General features: G+C 45.3%; 1 protein-coding gene across 1 annotated transcript; it reads right to left on the reverse strand.

The window, feature by feature from the left end:
- Positions 1-1,949: 1,949 nt before the first annotated feature.
- CDPF1 (cysteine rich DPF motif domain containing 1) lies at positions 1,950-20,498 on the reverse strand. Its single transcript, XM_034440366.3, has 4 exons — positions 20,352-20,498; positions 9,648-9,746; positions 6,721-6,832; positions 1,950-2,162 (listed from the first exon to the last, which is right to left on the reverse strand). Exons 2-4 carry the CDS (start codon positions 9,737-9,739, stop codon positions 2,010-2,012), a joined length of 357 nt encoding a protein of 118 aa, XP_034296257.1. The 5' UTR covers positions 9,740-9,746; positions 20,352-20,498; the 3' UTR covers positions 1,950-2,009.
- Positions 20,499-20,994: the final 496 nt, after the last annotated feature.

The following is a 20,994-nucleotide window of genomic DNA, read 5'->3' on the forward strand; positions in this document are numbered from 1 at the left end:
ATGAAGGGTAAATTTCAAAGAAAGCCGTATAAAACATGCAGTCCCAATTCAGAATCCGGTTTGGAAAAAAATCAACCGGACGCTAAAGAGAACACTCCCTCCCTCAGATGTCCCTGCCTGTGTACTGAAAGGCCCAAGGTTTATCCGATTCCTGTGGCAGCGTTCTTGGGAGGGACTTCTGATTTTGCAACCATGACATGGGTCTTTAGCATTTCCTCAACTGGCCTTTTTACATCAGGAAGAAAGTGGGAAATAGCCCTGGCCAAAGCCTGCAAAAATGTGGAAAGACTGAGTTGGCACCCAATTAATTCCACTGTAGAGCTATCATTTCCATGTGGAAATGGCCTGAGGCCAGAGTTTTCGACACTGGCCCAACTGAACAAGTAACAGCACGGAGAAGTATTTGCTCTTTGTGCATTAAACATTTGCTAGCACGGATTTGGGAGCCAATTCCATTTATTGCCTTCATATTTTAAATTGATGGACCGCCTGGCCGTGTCATGTAGTCAGATACCGCAGGAACCAGGGGTGAAATCCAGCAGGTTCTGACAGGTTCTGGAGAACCGGTAGCGGAAATTTTGAGTAGTTTGGAGAACCAGCAAATACCACCTCTGGCTGGGCCCCGAGTAGGGTGGGAATGGGGATTTTGCAATATCCTTCCCCCAGGAGTAGGGAGGGAATGGGGATTTTGCAGTATCCTTCCCCTAGAGTGGGGTGGGAATGGAGATTTTGCAATATCCTTCCCCTGCAGTGGGATGGGAATGGAGTCATTACAAGACACAATTAGTCCCAAACAAACCTATCTTATTGTAACAGCTGAGAATTACGTTCATTCCCAGCTGAGTCCCAATTAGTTGCAAAACAAGTCCTTCAGAAGAAGTCCTTCGGGATAATCACCAACCTTTATCTTCTTTGACACCCTGCCAAAGGCCTTACTTGACAAAGCCCCACGAAATTCAAAAACAAAAAGAGATGCCAGCTGGAAACAGAGTTAGCAACTTTGCTTTCCTGCAAAAAGCCCAAGTGCCTTTGTTTCTCTTTTAAGCCTTATGGGAGGGGCCAGTCATTTCCTGGCATTTCTCCTGAGTCGTCCCTTTTGCTTTAGCTGCTCTTGCCTTCTGGCAGCTCTGCGCATGCGTGCACTAGGAACGGGCTCCTCCTGTTCCTCTGCCTCTCTGCTGTCCAAGTCTGGAGGCTCCGGAGTGCGTGCATGACTCCCAGATGGCCCTGGCCCCGTCTCTGCCTCCAACGCAGAGCCCTCGTCCGGGCCTTCCCCAGACTCCAGGACTGGCCCATGTTCTTCCCCAGCCTCCTCACTGTCTGACTCCGCTGCCAGCTCCACAAGCTGCTGGCAGACCACAACAGGCGATGAGCTTTAATTGCACTGCTGTAGCCACCATGTTGATTTTTCAGATCCAGATGCAAATCCAGAATGGGGAGTGGTGCGATGGCCTAGAGGTGGCTCTCACACCTCACAATCAGGAGGCTGTGAGTTCGATCCTAGTTAGAGGTAGATATTTCTCTCTCTGGGCACACTGAGAATAGATCTGCTGAACAAAACTCCCCATTGGCGACAGGAAGGGCATCTGGCCATTAAACCCTCTGCTAGCTCCATTCAGTTGCCCAGACTCCACCCCGCAAGGGATTATGGGGTGGTTAAAAGGAGATGATGATGCAAATACAGAATAGAAGTTGGAAACTGACCCTCACAGAAGGTAGCAGAGCTGTGGAAGTTGGGCTATGCTTAAAAGAGAAATATAAACCAAAAACGGAACTCTTTATCTCCTGTATCTCAATCCTTCTAAACAGGAATATCAGGTTTGGCTAGTTTATTCCAGGCCTGTTTTATATTCAAAGCCAGCTCTCCTGGTTAGCAGCGGTTGTCTGCCAGATAAGCTTAACAAGATAGCAGCTTAAAATTCGCAACGAATTAAAACAATACCATCTACTACCAGAGACCCCATTTTTATTCTAGTGAACCAAAAGTATATTCTGCAGTAAAATCAACCCTAGCTTTTCCCCAAATTCTTAGAATCTCCTTTTTTGGACGATTTTGAGTGTGCTTTTTTTTTCAAATCTTCTTCTATTTCCAAAGGAAATTCAGTTATGTGCGCTTTCACGCAAGGGAGGCAAAACCGTTTGGAATAGAAAAGACTGCAGTCCTGAAAAATAAATAGAAAAAGGAAAAATCAACCCGTGAGTCGGATTAACAAACCTTCATTCCAACAGAGGTGTTCTTTGGCCTTGGTCCTCCTTGCTTTGAGGAGGCTCTGTGTAGAACTGTGAGCAGTACAACTTTGGGCAAGTTATAATCACTAGTTGATTGTTCTAACTGTCAGGATATTTCTCCTGACAGTTAGAACTGTTCTAGGTTGGATATCTCTTTGTTCAGTTTCCATCCATTGCTTCTTGTTTTGTCTTCTGATGCTCTGGAAAATAGTCTGACCTTGTTCTGTCCCCGTCCCACACACGCACCCCCACAGACAGCCCGGAGTTAATAAGCCACACGACAAAATCTTTGAAGATAAAGCTGGCAGCAACCCAGTGGCTAACTGCCAATTCAGACTTTACTCACATAAAACAAAGATTAGACTGCAAGCATTCCGATAAAGCAGGCAAAGTTTCCGCAATACAAGGATTAGTCCAAATGCAGTCCGACAAGGCAGGCAGAAGTCCAGTAACGCAGAGATCATGGATTATTTCTAGTTTTTGCTCGTCACAAAGTGAACCGGCCACCACACCCACATTTATACCCTGTGGGGTGTGGTCCAGTGACTCAGCTAATCTCTGGCACGCCTTCCCCTCTGCTGCGCACGCTTCTCCCTGCGCCTCTGCCGAGGGTCCAGCCAGCACTTATCTTCTTCGTTGCTGTCCACCTGTGGCTGCGGGGACGTGCTTGGTTCTGGGCTATCTTTTGGCCTTTGGTATCCTCCGGAGGCATTGCCAGAGAGGAGGGTCCTGGAGAGGGAGGCCTTGCCAACTCCTCTCCCTCACTCTCAGAGTCTGCATCTGTCGATAGCCCAGGCTCAAGCAACGGAGCCACAACAGACCTCGCATCTTTGTAGTAGCCCAGGGGTCAGCAACCCGTGGCTCTGGAGCCGCATGTGGCTCTTTCATCCCTCTGCTGCGGCTCCCTGTCACTAGTCGGCGCCACAATTTTGAGAGGAGCTTCCGGTTAGTGCGGGGGGGAGCATGGCGTGCCAGGAGGAGACTTTATGGCAAGGGACGGGTTTTCCAGTCGGCTCCACAATTGATAAGGCTTTGGTTAGGACAGGTAGAGGAAAAAGAACACCACACTAGGAGGAGACTCTATGGTGGGGGAACCGGACTTCCAGTTGGCTCCAGAATTGAACAGGGAGCTTCCCGTTAGGACCTTTGTGGCTCTTTGAGGGTTTAAGGTTGCCGACCCCCGTAGTAGCCCTTCAAATATTGAAACACTCTTATCATGTCGCCCCATGTCCTTCTTCTCACTAGACTAGACAAACCGAATTCCTGCAACCGTCCTTCATAAGTTTTAGCCTCCAGGCCCCTAATCATCCTTGTTGCTCTTCTCTGCAGTCTTTCCAGTGTTTCAACATCTTTTTAATATTGTGGTGATCAAAATTGGATGCAGTATTCCAAGTGCGGTCATACTAAGGCTTTGTAAAACGGTACCATTAGGACTTCAAGATCCCACTCACAGGTACTGCTATTGAGCCAAGTCCTGGACTTCTGAGTTCATTTAGTGACCGTTCAAAATTACAACAGCACTGGAAAAAGTGACCGTTTTTCAAGTTGCAGCATCCCCATGGTCATGTGATCATAATTCAGATATCTTGGCAACTGGTTCATATTTATGACGGTGGCAGCGTCCCGGGGGTGTGTGTGTGTCACGTGATCCCCTTTTGCGACCTCCTGACAAGCGACGTCAATGGGAAGGCCAGATTCACTTCACAACCGTGTTACTAAACCACTGATTCATTTAACAACAGTGGCAAGAAAAGCCATAAAACGAGGCACTCAACAAATGTTTGACTTTAGGCAACATAAATTTGGGCTCAGTTGCGGTCATAAATCGAGGACCACCTGTCGCTTCTGTTCCAGATGCAAACCACAACCGGTTGTCATGACATTTCCCTGAATAACTTTTAGTTTCCTCATTTTCAGAAAGGGAAATGAGGAACGAAATGGCTCATGAATCATTGCTTCTGAGCACACCCATATGTGGGTGAATGGAAACTGGGAGGGGGAAAAAAAATGTTTGCACAACTTGGGAAAATCACTCCTTTCTGACAAGCCTCACAGCAGGTCAGAGATTCTGGCCATTTCCGATCACATTTGATGCAATCTGTTCATACGTGCAATTCTTCTCGGCAAGAGACACAAACGCAAGACTCGGCATGAAGAGACCATCCTGAAAAGATGTAGACCTTTCCTGAAGTGGCTTGCCCTAGAAACCATGATCAGAAGTCTGCTTTGGGCCAGTGAAAGTGCCCTCCAAGCTCAGCAAGCAGAATCCAGTTCAGCTCTTGCCCTGCTGGGCCCTGGTGGGAATAAAAATTATCCGCCATCTTTAATTCTTTGGGAGAAATTAACAGAATACGCGGGACGCGGTGGCTCAGCGGCTAAGACGCTGAGCTTGTCGATCAAAAGATCGGCAGTTCAGCGTTTGAATCCCTAGTGCTGCGTAATGGGGTGAGTTCCCGTTACTTGTCCCAGCTTCTGCCAACCTAGCAGTTCGAAAGCAGATAAAAAATGCAAGTAGAAAAATAGGGACCACCTTTGGTGGGAAGGTAACAGCGTTCCGTGCGCCTTCGGCATTTGGTCATGCCAGCCACATGACGACAGAGACGTCTTTGGACAGCGCTGGCTCGTCGGCTTTGAAACGGAGATGAGCACCGCCCCCTAGAGTCGGGAACGACTAGCACGCATGAGTGGGGGAACCTTTACCTTTAACAGAGTAGGAGATCAAAGAATTCCTCCTCGTGCCTTCGCAATCTACCACTTTTGGGAACTCGGGACAGGCAAAAAGTACTTCAAACTCCGTATCTATCTATCTACCTACCTACACCTCCAGCTATCCATTCCTCCATCTCTGTTCTACAAGGCCTGAACCTCTCCAGCCAGAGTCCACCCTGTTCCCTCAGAATGGAACAGAACGAAGTGAGAAAGTATTTAATTCCACCCACTCTTTTTTTTCCCCCTCAGAGTCTTCCTTTTAGTGTCTTCGGAAGAAAGTTGGTCCAATATTCACAAAATAACTGGATTTGGGGGAGGGGGGGCGCTGAGGGGCATAGCAACTGAGCCAGGCTGTTGGATCTCATCTCCTGCGCCTGGCCAGCCAAAGGAGTTGAGACAAACCCTGCCTGGTGAGTGGCTGGGACGGAGGGTGTGTATGTGTATCGGTGTGGGTGGATGGGTGTAATCGTTTAGTAACGCTCCAGAGCCAGACATTACATTCTATATATTCAGAGTGTAACATTCACTTCTATAATAAGCTTGGCTGTGCCTCAATTCTTCACTAGCGCTTCGTCGGTCGTTTATTCATTGAAATCAATGTTTTTCTAACTTTGCTCACTTTTAAGATGCATGGATGGACTTCAGCTCCCTGAATTCCTACAAATTGCCAAGTTCGAAAAATACTGGTTTTTAAGTACAGAGGTCACTACAATTGAAGATGTGAATTAAGATACTATCTGGACTACAAAGGCAGTGGACTACATGGCATATCGCCCTAAACTTGCAATCAGGGACAACTATTAAAAAGGCCTCAATGACTGCACTGCCAAAAATATGGGGGTGGAGTTGGCCTAATCTGGGGACATCGACTATTTTAGGGGAGCAGCACAAATGTCGCTGGTCGAAAATATCGCTGGTCTCCTCGTGATAAGAACACTCTACCTGGGCTGACCCACAGGGCCACTAGGGGGCACCAAAGCAATTTTTCTGGATCTCTTTTTTTTCTCCAATTTTCCTATATAGGCAGTCTTTGACTTATGACCACAATTCCGACCAAAATTTCTGTTGTTAAGCGAGACATTTGTTGAGTGCATTTTGCTCCATTTTACGGCCTTTCTTGCCACAGTCGTTAAGTGAATCACTTGCAGTTGATAAGTTAGCAACCCGGTTAGTAAATGAATCTGGCTTCCCCATTGACTTCGTTTGTCGTAAGGTCGCAAAAAGGGGATTGTGTGACCAGAGGACACCGTAATGGTCATAAATCCATGCCAGCTGTCAAGCATTTGAATTTTGATCTCGTGATCGTGGGGGATGCCCGTAAAGGTCGTAGCTGTGAAAAACGGTCGTACGTCACTTTTTTCAGTGCCGTTGCAACTTTGAATGGCCACTAAACGAACTGTTGTAAATCGAGGACTATGCTGGTACATTCTGGTTGCCACGTGCCCAAATGTAGATCCTGTGACCGTAGAGACACTGCGGCTGTTGTAAGAGGGAGGACTGATCGTAAGTCCTTTTTTTTTTTCTTCAATGCCGCCGCCGTAACTTTGCACAGTCACTGAATGAATGGTTGTTAAGTCGAGGACCCCTTGCAGGGTAGCTAAAGGTTATTTTGACCCCGATGACAATTGTCTGCTCCTTTAAAAATAACGGAGGCCTTGAGTCCCGACTCTGGAATGACATTTTGGAATTCAGAAAAGCTGGCTGTCTAACTCTGATGCCAGTAGTTGACCGAGGAACACAGACACCAGCGACAGACGTACAGAGGGATCACATGATACTTACCGGGCCAGCACACACCCGTTTGTGACAGAGACTACAACGCGCTCCAAGGATAAGGAATTTGTCCTTGTCTGGGGTGAACGGGTCCTTCATAACATAACAGTCTTCCAGGAGGCTGTAAAAAACAAAACAAAACCCACAATTGCAATTTAAGCACACAGACGCTTCCCAGCTCTAAGCAAAGCCCCTCTGAGTTTCGAGATCAGCAGCTTCCTATCTTAAAAATAGGAGGCGGTTGATAAGGCACTCCATGGCTTAGGATCTGGTTATCTACGGGACCGCCTGCTACCACCAATAGCCTCCCACTGGCCAGTACGCTCCCATAGAGAGGGGCTCCTCCAGGTGCCGTTGGCCAAACAATGTCGACTGGCGGCCCCCAGGGGGAGAGCCTTCTCTGTGGGGGCACCTACGATCTGGAACGAGCTCCCCCCGGAGATACGGAGGATCCCGGATCTGCGCACCTTCCGTCGCGCGCTTAAGACTTTTTTATTTCATCAAGCTGGCCTGACCTAAATCTTCTCCCCTTTTTAAATGTAAATTTTAATTTGTTTTTAAATTATGGGGTATTTTAAATTTGTTCAGCCAAATTATTTAATTCGTTTTTATTTTATTTTAAATTTTTGTATTTATGTGTTTTATCCTGTGGCTGTTCACCGCCCTGAGTCCTTCGGGAGAAGGGCGGTATAGAAATTCAATAAAATAAATAAATAAATAAATAAATAAATAAATAAGCCAAGAAACTCATCATTGTCAATTTTGAGTCAATTTTGATTGACTCAAAAAAAAAAAAAAATGACCTGAATTTGAAGTTCAGAGGATCAGGCCCCTCCATCATCATGTGATCAAACTTCAGGTGCTTGGCAACACAGCTGCATTTTCAGCCCTTTGCAATGTCCCACGATTGCATTTTATGACCGTTTGTTGAAAATCGGCACTTCCGGTTTTCAGCAAAACTGAGCTGTAATGAATCACCGGTTCATTTAACGACTGCTGCATTCGCTTATTGACCGACCACAAAAAAAAGGTTGTAAAATCTGGTCAGTTATGTGACTGGCCCATTTTACCACCATTACGACATATGACCATAACAGGCAGGCATCATTATGATCATACGTCCAGGACAGATTAGTTTACTAGAGACTACTCTGTTTCCCCGAAAATAAGACATCCCCTAATAATAAGCCCAATCAGGCTTTTGATCACATGTACTAAAATAAGCCTCCTCCTGAAAATAAGCCCTCCCCGAAAATATTTAAACACAGAGCTGGAAATCAGGTAAGACGGCAAAAGGAGCCCCCTCTTGCTCCATTCGCCCCAAAATAATAAGACCTCCCCGAAAATAAGGCCAAGTGCTTATTTCGGGGTTCAAAAAAATATAAGACGGGGTCTTATTTTTGGGGAAACATGGTATTTCAAAATACGCCCAATTGCTAAAACAAGAGAAAACCACCCATTGTTCCTTCAAAAATCAAATAAATGTTAAAACATGGGAGAAAAGAAGGAGCCTGTGAGCAGGCTGCTGATAGACCTCAGAAGCATCTGAGATGTCTTCAAGGCAGAGGTTGGTCCCAGGGTGGCCATAGCTACCTCTCAGTTGATGGTGGTGGGTGAGGCTTTCAGAATCTGGAAGATAAATGTGGTTCTCCAGGCCTCCAACCCACCAAAAGCTTTAATGTTGAGATGTGGCCTTCTGGATTATTCAGGGCCATAAAAGGTAAAGGTAAAGGTTCCCCTCGCACATATGTGCTACTCGTTCCAGACTCTAGGGGTTGGTGCTCATCTCCGTTTCAAAGCCGAAGAGCCAGCGCTGTCCAAAGACGTCTCCGTGGTCATGTGACCGGCATGACTAAACGCCAAAGGTGCACGGAACACTGTTACCTTCCCACCAAAGGTGTTCCCTATTTTTCTACTTGCATTTTTTACGTGCTTTCAAACTGCTAGGTTGGCAGAAGCTGGGACAAGTCACGGGAGCTCACTCCTGTTACGCGGCACTAGGGATTCGAACCACTGAACTGCCGACCTTTCGCTTGACAAGCTCAGCATCTTAGGCATTGAGCCACCACGTACCTTACTTCACTTCAGGGCCATACTACTGCCTAAAGGAATAGTTACAGGAAGTGCCAACCCAGACTTTGAAAAAGGAAAGGAATGATCAAGAGTAGAGTAGAGTAGAGTAGGGTAGGGTAGGGTAGGGTACGGTAGGGTAGGGTAGGGTAGGGTAGGGTAGGGTAGGGTAGAATAGAATAGAATAGAATAGAATAGAATAGAATAGAATAGAATAGAATAGAATAGAATAGAATAGAATAGAATAGAATAGAATAGAATTCTTTATTGGCCAAGTGTGATTGGACACACAAGGAATTTGTCTTGGTGCATATGCTCTCAGTGTACATAAGGAGAATAAAATACATTCATCAAAAATAACAAGATACAACACTTAATGATAGTCAAGGTTACTAATAAGCTATCAAATCATACTAGGAAACAAATAAAAACAATATAAATTGAAAGATACAAGCAACATGGTTATAGTAATAAGTGGGAAGAGATAGATACTAGTAAGGAAGAGAAGAATAATAGTAATACAGTCTTAGTAAATGATTTGACAGTGTTGAGGGAATTATTTGTTTAGCAGAGTGATGGCATTCAAGAAAAAAACTGTCCTTGTGTCTAGTTGTTCTGGTGTGCGGCGCCCTATAGCATCTTTTTGAGGGTAGACGTTGAAACAATTTATGTCCAGGATGTGAGGGCTCTGTAGATATTTTCACAGCTGATGATCCACACAGCTGATCACCCACTCTCCCCTGTGCTCCTGTCCCTCCGGGGGTCTGCCTTTGGTGCAAGAAGTACCCCTGGTGATCAGCTGTGTGGCTTCTCCATGGAACAGGTCCTGAGTAGTGAGAAAAAAATGGGAAGGGCCATCTACTTACGTGACTGAGTAGGCGTTGGGAGGTTTATGTCCATAGTAGCTGTAAGGGGCTGTTAATCCACACAGCTCACATTCAAAAGTGTCCGATTCCATCCAGGCACTATTATAGGGAGTGGGAAAACAAAAAACAAAAAAATTATATCTAAAGCAAGGCCTTTTAATCCTTTCTGTGGTAGGCAGCCTCTCCAAACGTTCTCAGAAAAACCCATTTAAATAAACTACTTTGATCGTGTTACAGAGGAAACCAGTTATGCTCAAATACAGTTATCGAAGTATAGAAAGAATGTTATGTAGTAGAGTAAGTGCTTCTTTATGCATGCATCAAGTCGGTAATAAGACAATACCCTTTTTAAGGGAAGAATACCAGTGAGATTGATAGACTTTTCTGGATTACTTTGCTGATTCTGTCCAGTATCGAAGGAAAAGTTAAATTTCAATTAAAGGCTAGGCAAAAAAATCTAAAGTTTCATTTCCACCCCCTCTGAAATCCATCCACCCCATGTTATCAGCACTTCTGTAAAGCAGGGCTCTCTCAACCTTGCCAACTTTTAAGAGGGATGGACTTCAATTTCCAGAATTCCCCACCTGATCCTAAAGTTGCCACCGTTGAGAAACGCTGCTCTAAAGCATCACAGATGGTAGAAAGGGGCCAAAGAGCCAAACTCCATGTTGTCATTCTCTTCTGGGGCTCACGGAAGAATATCCAAATATTCTATCCGTTGGTCATCCCAGGGATGCGCGCCATACTGTCTTTGTACAGTAGAGTGCACCAACCGCCAAGCACTTCTGAATGGTTACCCTGATAGAAACACGGGCTGGTGCAGGACAGCATCAGGAGTTGAGTTGAAGGCAGCGTAAGTTTCACCTGGGGATCACTAGTCTCAGCCAGTAACAGTGGTGATATTCAGCCGGTTCTATCTGGTTTGTGCGAACTGGTAGCGGCGGCTGCGGAAGGGTCCGCCCACCCGCCTGGATGTCATCACATCCTGTTTTTTATGATCTGCACATGCACTCACATTTGTGAGCCGGTAGCGAAAGTAAATGAATACTACCCCTGGCCCAGGGGTCTGCAACCTTAAACACTCAAAAGAGCCATTTGGACCTGTTTCCCACAGAAAAGAAGCCACAAAACCCTTCCCGTACCTACAGGTGCTACAGGTAGAACCATAGGGCGGAGTTAAGCACCTCATCGTTTCAGTTAAGAGTCATTACATTCTCACAAACAGGTGAAGTCCAGCCTCTCTTGAATCCCATTGACCCTTCTGTGGTGCCAATTTAGTATTTAATTTAGTATTTAGTATTTACTAAATTGTAAATTTAGTATTTACTAAATTTACAATTTAGTATTTACTTTAATTGACTAGATCAGGGGCTTCAAACTCAATTTCCTTGAGGGCCGCATAAGGATTGTGTTTGACCTTGGAGGGCCAGGGGTGTGTCACTTGGGGGGCCAGGTCAACGTCACTCGTGTCGGGGGAGCCTGTGGTGGCCTGAGCGCTTTGCCAGCGAAAATGGGCTCCTGAGCTCCGTTTTCGGCTGCAACAGCCTCCTGCAACCCTCTACCAGCGAAAACGGAGCTCGAGAGGGCTACACGCGGCCCTCCCGAGCTCCATTTTTGCTGGCAGAGACACCACAGGCTGGTCATTCACTGTTTCCAGGGCGACGCCGCAGGCCAGATCTAAGTACCCCGCGGGCCGGATCCAGGCCCAGGGCCTTGAGTTTGACATTTCTGGACTTGATTAATGTCAGATGCAAAGGATCAGGACCATAGGTTAAACTGTACTCAACAAGGATTTACTGCTCAAGCCTTACACACGCAAGAATCTAGTCAACTAAAGTTCAGCACTAAACTGGAGCCAGATAAGAGTCAACCGAATTCAAGAGCAGTTGGAGTTGGACCATTTGTGGCAACGTGAGGATTCTAAGCTGATGATGTGCTTAACTCCACCCACCCATCACCCACAGCTCTGCCTGTTCTTTTCTGCAGCATCTTGGATGGAAGATATTAAGACATCTTAAGACGATGAGTATTTTGGAAGAAGACAAGACTAGCGGCTTCTGTGTGCTGTCTAAAAGGAAACTTCATGGACATAGCCGTGAAGTCACCAGTCACCCCATGCAACACCCGACATCGTATCTTTGTAGTAGAGCCTGAGCAAAGATGGAACAAGCCAGATCTACTGCAATGCTCTCTACATGGGGCTCCCCTTGAAGAGCACCCGGAGGCTCCAACTGGTGCAGAATGCAGCCGCGTGGGGGATTATGGGAGCGAGGGGGCGCTCCCATGTGACATCTCTCCTGCGTGAACTGCATTGGCTTCCAGTGGTCTTCTGGGTGCGCTTCAAGGTGTTGGTCACCACCTTTAAAGCACTCCATGGCATAGGACCTGGGTATTTGCGGGACCGCCTTCTGCCGCCGATAGCCTCCCACCGACCAGTACGCTCCCACAGAGAGGGACTCCTCAGGGTGCTGTCAGCCAGGCAATGTCGGCTGGCGACCCCCAGGGGGAGAGCCTTCTCTGTGGCAGCTCCTGCCCTCTGGAACGATTTGCCCCCGGAGATATGAAGGATATCGGATCTCCGGGTCTTTCGCTGTGCCCTAAAAACTTTTCTTTTCCATCAAGCAGGGCTGGCGTGAAACCCCCACCCCCCCCCTTTTTTTTTAGCCTTTTAAATTGTCAATGGATTTTAGTTTGAATGTTTTAAATTTTGGGCCAAAGTCATATAATTCTTTTAAAAATTTTAAATTTTGTATTGGTATGTGTTTTAGTTCTGGCTGTGCACCGCCCTGAGTCCATTAGGAGAAGGGCAGGATACAAATTGAATAAAATAAATAAAAAATAAAATAAATAAATCTGTGGTTTGAAAGCAAGCACAAAGATGATTATAGGAGAAAGGGGGACAAAATGTCTAGGGCAGTGTTTCTTAACCTTGGCAACTTGAAGATGTGTGGCGTTCATAGTTGTCCGGGGGATTCTGGGAGTTGAAGTCCACACATCTTCAAGCAGCCATGGTTGAGAAACACTGATCTAGAGATTAAGAGGCGTAACATATCTTATTTGTTTAATTATATTCATCTAATCTTAGCCCCAATAAAGCAGAGCCTTGAGGGGTTTCTTATATTCTTTTATTAATTCTTAAACCTGAAGGGTAGTTTTTATTAAGGCTGACGTGTAATGACTTGACTACGGCTCCAGGTAAATGGATAACATACAGTATGAAGTTTAAATTACGGATTATTATTTTTTTAGAACTCCTCTGCCGTATCGCATTTCTCTCCCTGATAAAGCTGGTACAAGTATTTTGTTTGGAGTTTCTGTTTTTTAATACAGTGGAAAGCCCTCCAACTACAAGTAGTATGGTAGAACAAAATGTACCGTAGCTAACCTATGCAATCTTCTGTGATATCTCAGGAGGCTTTCCACAAACAGCTAACCATGATTGGTATGGAGGCTAAGGAGGTTTTATAGAGAAAAGGGTTCACTGCTGAATTCATCCAGTCCACTGGACTGGAAACTAATTCTTGTTAAATGGCTTTTAGCAAGACAGACACAGAATTCAGAGGATAATTAGAACTGCAGAAAAAGCAACGGCTATCAACCTGCCTTCCATTGAGGATCTGTATACTGCATGAGTCAAAAAGAGGGCTGTGAAAATATTTACAGACCCCTCGCATCCTGGACATAACCTGTTTCAAATCCTACCCTCAAAACGACGCTATAGAGCACTGCACACCAGAACAACTAGACACAAGAACAGTTTTTTCCCGAATGCCATCACTCTGCTAAACAAATAATTCCCTCAACACTGTCAAACTATTCACTAAATCTGCATTACTATTACTATTAGTCTTCTCATCGTTCCCATCACCCATCTCCTCCCACTTATGACTGTATGACTGTAACCTTGTTGCTGGTATCCTTATGATTTATACTGACTGTTTCCTAATATGATTTGATTGCTTATTTGTTCCCTATGACTATCATTAAGTATTGTACCTTATGGTTCTTGATGAATGTATCTTTTCTTTTATGTACACTGGGAGCATATGCAACAAGACAAATTCCTTGTGTGTCCAATCACACTTGGCCAATAAAGAATTCTCTCCTCTCCTCTCCTCTCCTCTCCTCTCCTCCTCTCCTCTAATAATCCAATGTCTGAGAGAATCAGGAGGAGCCACAGAGATCTAAACAAGCCATGTCTCTTCTCTTCTCTTCTCTTCTCTTCTCTTCTCTTCTCTTCTCTTCTCTTCTCTTCTCTTCTCTTCTCTTCTCTCTTCTCCTCTCCTCTCCTCTCCTCTCCTCTTCTCCTCTCCTCTCCTCTAATAATCCAATGTCTGAGAGAATTAGGAGGAGCCACAGAGATCTAAACAAGCCATGTTTAGCTTGAAGAAGTGTTTCTCAAACTTGGTAACTTAAGATGTGTGGACTTCAACTCCCACAAATGTTGGCTATGGAAATCTGGGAGTTGAAGTCCATACATTGGTTTAAAGAAGTGCAGCAATAAAATATAGTCAGGGGAAGGGGCTTTCTCCAACAGCAAAGTTCCTCTCCTGAGTAGATTATTTCTGTGGTTCTTTAAGGGTTTAAGTAATTGAACTATGATTAAGGGCGGACAAGCCTCAACAGACGACGCAGTCTCTGTCAGAGAGAATTTCCACCACCACACCTTTTATTTAATCTTCCCAAATTATACTCCTACCAGCACTTATAGGATTTTCCTCCACAGGGTATTCTTTCATAATTATTAAGGGCAACTGGTGGAAATATTAATACCAGTATTTTCTGGATCATAAGGAAGCATTCTGCTCGTGCCAGGGGCAAGTTTCCCTTACTACAGAAACTCAGTTCAGACATTCCACAAATCTTGAGTTACGTCAGTAATGGGTTCCACTTACCTTCGCTACCAGTTTGGAACTGTGCGCGCTTGCTTCGCTCGTGCACGGCGCTTCTGCGCAGGCACAGAACAGTGGTGGGTTGCTACCAGTTCACCCCAGGTTGCACGAACTAGTAGCGGCGGTGGCGGGAGGCTCCGCCTACCCACTCGTATGTCTCTGCACATGCACAGAAGTGTCGCGCGCCCACAAGCAAACCAGTAGTGACAGGATTTGAAACCCATACTGGCGCAGAACCTTCTGATGATGTCCGGGCAGGTGGGCAGAGCCTCCCACCGACGCCAGTACCAGTTCGCACGAACCGGTAGAAACCCACCACTGAGTTACATGGGTTATCAAAGCATGAAATGTGCAGGTAAGAGGAATCAATTTCCAGCAGAGGTAGTGGGTCAATCATCAGTAACTGTGCTTAAGCAGGCTTGGGATAAACATGTCCATCATCTGACAATTAAAAAAACCCCCCGCAAATGCCAGACTTAAGGATTAGCTACTTTTCTGCCGTCAATTTTCTGTTTCTATGTTCTGAGTTTATGGATCAGGTGAGGATTGTCCTATCTCCAGAAATAACTTCAGCATGCAAAAGTCAATGATCCGTGAAGGCCAACAGAGAATCATGGTTTATCCTTTGCACTCGTGCAAGACCAAGCCATGAATTCAGCCTAAATTCGTGGGATATTATTGTGCCTAAATTAGGCCCAAATTCCAGAGATGACTGACAGAATTTGGCCACTGATTAAATGTAAAGCTGCTTTGGAGTGAAAGGCAGACTAACATATTTCTCAGAACAATATTCATGCAACCACTAAAACTCCATGGACATGTGCGAGACATCAAAAAAAATCAAGATGGCAGCCACCACCTTGCGACCTTGATTTGCACTAAGCAATCCACCAACAGGATGGATGGTTGGCAAAATACCCAGTCCATATCATATACGCCAGGAGTCAGCAACCTACGGCTCTGGAGCCACATGTGGCTCTTTCACCCCTCTGCTGCGGCTCCCTGTCACTCAAAATATGTGTCACAACTACCAATGTGTGACACCCGCCGGCATGTGATTTATTGAGCTTTTTGACCCCCGGTAGGCCAACCATGGATAAATCCAAGAAAAGAAAAGTTTCAGAAGAAAACAGAACGTTTAATTCAACTACATATGCTAGTTTTGTGGTCGCTCAGGAAATAGTCAGGCACGAGAAAGGTTTTGTGGCTCCTGGTGTTTTCTGTGGGAAACGGGTCCAAATGGCTCTTTGAGTGTTTAAAGGTGCAGACTCCTGCTATAAGCCCAGGACTCATGATTTCAGGTACCAGCAGATTCTTAAAATATGAACTATTTTGAAAATATAATTGGAAAAATGAGCAAAACTTCGAAGCATTCTTTAAATAATTGAGCCACTATAGGAAATTTACAAAGACAATCTATTGAAACTACTAAGATCCTTTGCCTCCTACCTGATTCCAGCACTAAACCCACAAAAAAATTAACCTACTGGATGGAAATCAGGGAAGATAAAGTCCAGCTCATCTCGAAAGCTCCAGATGGAAGTGGGGTCTCTAAGCAGCTTTTTTTCAACTTTAGCAATTTTAAGATGGGTGAACTACAACTCCCAGAATTCCCCAGCCAGCAACCTGCACATCTTTTAAGATGCTAACATTGAGAAACACGTACACACATACAGAGACAGACAAACAGACAAAGACAGAAAGACAGACATAGAGAGATACATTCACAAACTCTATTTGAATGAATCTTAACGTGGACGCTTCCAAACAAGGGAAACAGCATCCTAGCTAATTTCAAAAATTAAGCAGGATCAGAGATGACTCGCATTGGGATGAGAAACCAACAGGAATTCCTGCACATTTAAGCAACCACTATCCTATTCAGGGTTTTTTTTAAATAAAAAAAAATCAGATTTTTTTATTTAAATAAAAAAAAATTGAATTAAATTGGATTTTTTTTTATTTTTATCAATTTTATTTTAATAAAATGCTTTTGGAGTAAAAAATCTATCTAAGGATAGTTTTCTATTTAAGATACATGAATGATTTAGTTAATTCAGCATGAAATGGGAGCTTAGTTATGTAGCCATGAGGCTCTACATCCATGATGGCGAACCTATGGCACGCGTGCCACAGGTGGCACACGGAGCCATATCCGTGGGCACGCGAGTGTTGCCCTAACTCAGTTCCAGCCTGCTTGCGTGCACCGGCCAGCTGATTTCCAGGCCTTCCGGTCCCACTGGAAGTTGGGAAATGGGCCGTTGCCAGTCTCCGGGTGCGTGGGGAAGGCTGTTTTTGCCCTCCCCAGGCTCCAAGAAAGCCTCTGGAGCCTGGGGAGGGCAAAAAACGGGCCTACCTGGCCCACCGTGTCATCACGTGCCAAAAACGGGGAAAGCACAGGGGGGTCATGCACACATGCACGGGGGGGGCGCGTTGAATTGTGGGTGTGGGCACGCACACGCGCAATCCCCCCGCTCTCCCCCTGCTTTTGACACGCAACAGCAAAAAGGTTAGCCATCACTGCTCTATATTCTGCAATATTGGGACTGTCGGTGAGTCAACAGTGGGTCAGAGAAGGAGCTGCTGAAGGACAGAGATGACAGTTGCTCTTTAAAAATTATGATTTAAATCGAGTGGATTTAAACCAAGCCTTTTTACTAGTGATTTCAATCGTGATTTAAATCAAATCCACCCTGACCCTGTTGTTGTCCAAAGAACAATATGGAGCACAGCATGGGTCAAGCTTGAGACTTGTCCTACTCCTTTCCCCTTTCCCTACTTTATTTTTCCTTCTATTTGCTTCCGTATTCTTGCATTTTATATTTTAAACTAATAAAAACTGTACATTTTGGGAATCGTGATGTGGAAAAAGTTAAGTTTGCAACTAATCATCGCATTTATAACCTTCGCAGGTCTGCAAAGGAAAGGAAAGCTGAAGGGGGATCGTAAGCACAGCGGCCGTTTCACTTTGCAACCACTTCGCTTAACAACCAAGTTACAAAGTCCCAATTACGGTATTAATGACTGAGAAATATTTTTGCTCATCTGTGGGTGCTGCTGCCATCTAGAGGACAAACTCGGAAATGTTAAGTGTGTATCAGGCCTTGGCAAGAGAACATCAGCAGAGGGGAAAAAACAGGCTAGAAATGCTGGATCTCAAATGCAAAGGCTGCATGTTTTTAGACACTATGCAAATATTTTAGGCAGGCTGGCCCCTTCCCTGGAGGCTTTGAAAAAGTTACTAAAAAGGGAGGTTTCCCCCAAAAAACATTGTCTATAACCGTGATGGCGAACCTGTGGCACGTGGAGCCATATTGGTAAGCATGTGTGCGGCTGGCCAGCTGATTTTCAGGCCTTCTGGGCCCACCAGAAGTCGGGAAACAGGCTGTTTCTGGCCTCCAGAGGGCTTCCAGGGAGGTGGGGAAGGCCGTTTTTGCCCTCCCCAGGCTCCTAGAAAGGTTCTGGATCCTGGGGAGGACAAAAAACGGGCCTACCGGGCCCACCATGCCATCACGTGCCAAAAGTGGGGGGAGTTCGGGGGGATGGGGCACATTGAATTATGGGTGTGGCCACACACGCGCAGGGCCCTCTGCGCTCCTCCCGCTTTCGGATTTTACAGTATCCTTCCCCTGGAATGGGGTGGGAATGGAGATTTTACAGTATCCTTCCCCTGGAATGGGGTGGAGTGCATTGTAAGTCGCCCTGAGTCTTCGGAGGAGGGCGGCATATAAATTGAACTAATAAATAAATAAATTTTACAGTATCCTTCCCCTGCCACACCCACCAAGCCACGCCCACCAAGCCACACCCACAGAACCGGTAGTAAAAAAAAATCTGAAACCCACCACTGTTTAAGATGCATGGACTTCAACTCCCAGCATTCCCCAGTTGGCCAGCTGGGGAATTCTGGGGAGTTGAAGTCCACATATCTTAAAAGTTGCTAGGGCTAAGAATCCGCATATTTTCAATGTTGGGACCAATGGTATACTTGGCTAAATAACAGAATAAAAAGAGGATAAGGTTGCGTAGCTCTTACTTTCTATTTGTATATTTGGATTAATTAATTAATTAATTAATTAATTAATTAATTAATTATATTTCTATACCACCTTTCTCCTGTAGGACTCAAGGTGGTGTACAGTCAAGAAAAATATAGATACACAAACATCATAAAATTGCTAATTAAAATTATTATTATAACATAGTTTGGCCCAATTAAATAGAACCTAAAATTAGATAACATTTTAAAAACATTCACATGTTCATATGTTTAGCCCCGCCTGTTGGAACATCAGGGTCTTGAGGGCACGGCGGAAAGCACGGAGATCAGGGATATTCCGTATCTCAGGGGGCAGTTCATTCCAAAGGGTTGGAGCCCCCACAGAGAAGGCCCTCCCCCTGGGAGTCGCCAGTCGGCATAATTTGACTGACGGTACCCTGAGTAGTCCCTCCCTGTGAGAACGAACTGGTCGGTGGGAGGCTATCGGTGGCAAAAGACGGTCTCGTAGGTACCCAGGTCCTAAAACACGGAGCGCTTTAAAGGTGATAAGTAACACCTTGAATCGCACCTGGAAGACCACCGGGAGCCAGTGCAGCTCGCGTAGGAGAGGTATTACATGGGCGCAACGAGCTGCAGATAATTCTCTGATTGAAGATAATGTATTGTGTAAAGTTCTCACTGCGATCTATATGTTGTTATATACTTTGTTTGCAAAGAAATAAATAAAATTAAAAAATTTTTTTTTGCTAAGGCTGGGAAACCAAGAGCCTTGGTAGTACAGTGGTTTAATGCACCCTGTTATTAACACAGCTGCCTGCAATTTCTGCAGGTTCGAATCTTACCAGGCTCAAGGTTGACTCAGCCTTCCATCCTTTCTAAGGTAGGTTAAATGAGGACCCAGTTTGTGGGGGCAATAAGCTGACTTTGTATAAAATATACAAAAGTATGAAGGCTATTGCTTAACGCATTGTAAGCCGCCCTGAGTCTCCGGAGAAGGGCGGCATATAAATCAAATTTAAAAAAACAACAACACTGGTCTAAAATATACCCCAAAAAAGAGGAGCCTCTCTGGGAAGGCAAGACAAAGGAGCAATGGAGGGAAGCTAATCAAGAAGAAAAGCCACAAAAAAAAAAAAAACCAAAAAAAACCCCACTGTTTGCAATTGAAGATGGTTTCATGTATGTTTGTTTAAACATAAAAAAAATCTTTTCCAAAAAAAAAGAAAAGAAGAAAAGCCAGCTAGAACTAAGGAAGAAATTTCCTAACAGTGAGAACAGTTATTCAATATTTTTGTGTATTCAGAAGATATATTCAATGATTGATTATGTATTGTTTGTTGGTTTGTTTACAATATTAAGATATGATAAATATTGGAGGAGCAAAAAGAAGATTTAAAAGACGTATTCAGAAGATATATTGAATGATTGATTATGTATTGTTTGTTTGTTTGTTTATAAAATAAAAAAAATGGTTTTTTTAAAAAAATATATATATTTTTTAAAACCACTTTGCTTGGAGTTGTATGAAATTATTGCAGCCACCGCCCCCTCCCTCCCTCCCCACTCCCAAGAGGGCAATGCCCAGCTTCACTTATTTCAAGGCTGCTGCGTTTTCCTCCTCCAGAGGAAATCTCGCTTCCCCGGGGAAGCTGGCATGATAACCCACCTGCTTTCCGGCTGCAGGAGGCAACCGAGTCCCGCTGCTTTGCAAAGGGCCTGAAATGCTGGAAGCCTGCCCGGATTCAGGCTGCCCTGCATTTCCTTAAAGGGAACCCACCCACCTCCCCTTCGCTGCCTTCCACGGGAACGTACCTGGTTGCTTAGGTTCACACGTGCAACAAGCGCGTAACGAGCGAGCTCCCGGGCGGGGGGGGGAGGAGAAGGAGGAGGAGGGGAGGGGCTCCCGAGCAGCGTCTTCCTGTTTCCTAGCCACGCCCACGGCGATGACGTTGCATGTTCGGCTGTACTGCCCCGCCCCTTCTTAAAGGAGCAATAGAACTCTTTAAGGCAGGGGTCTCCGACCTTGGCAACTTTTAAGACTTGTGGACTTCAACTCCCAGAATTCCTCAGCCAGCTTTGCTGGCTGAGGAATTCTGGGAGTTGAAGTCCACAAGTCTTAAAAGTTGCCAAGGTTGGAGACCTCTGCTGTGCTGTGGTGGGTGGGGGTGTCAGTTGGGCAGTGAGTCACTCCTTCACACACACACACACACACACACACACACACACACACACACACACACAGCAGCATCGAGTGAGAGGAGCAGGGCTGAACTTGCAGAGGTTTCTTCGGATGGGAGGGAGACCAACAGGTAATCCCAGGAAGGAAGTGGGGAGCACTGGAAACTTGGAAAAGAATTGATGAAGTGGGCTGTGGGAAGTTTAGATCCACTGTGCTGGCAAGAAGATTTGTAGGGTTGTGTCAGAGTGTGAGAAAAGGACATTTTTATTGTGTGCT

This window comes from Pantherophis guttatus, chromosome 7, assembly GCF_059756535.1.
Source record: "Pantherophis guttatus breed Tessera chromosome 7, ASM5975653v1, whole genome shotgun sequence".
NCBI classification, from domain to species: domain Eukaryota; kingdom Metazoa; phylum Chordata; class Lepidosauria; order Squamata; family Colubridae; genus Pantherophis; species Pantherophis guttatus.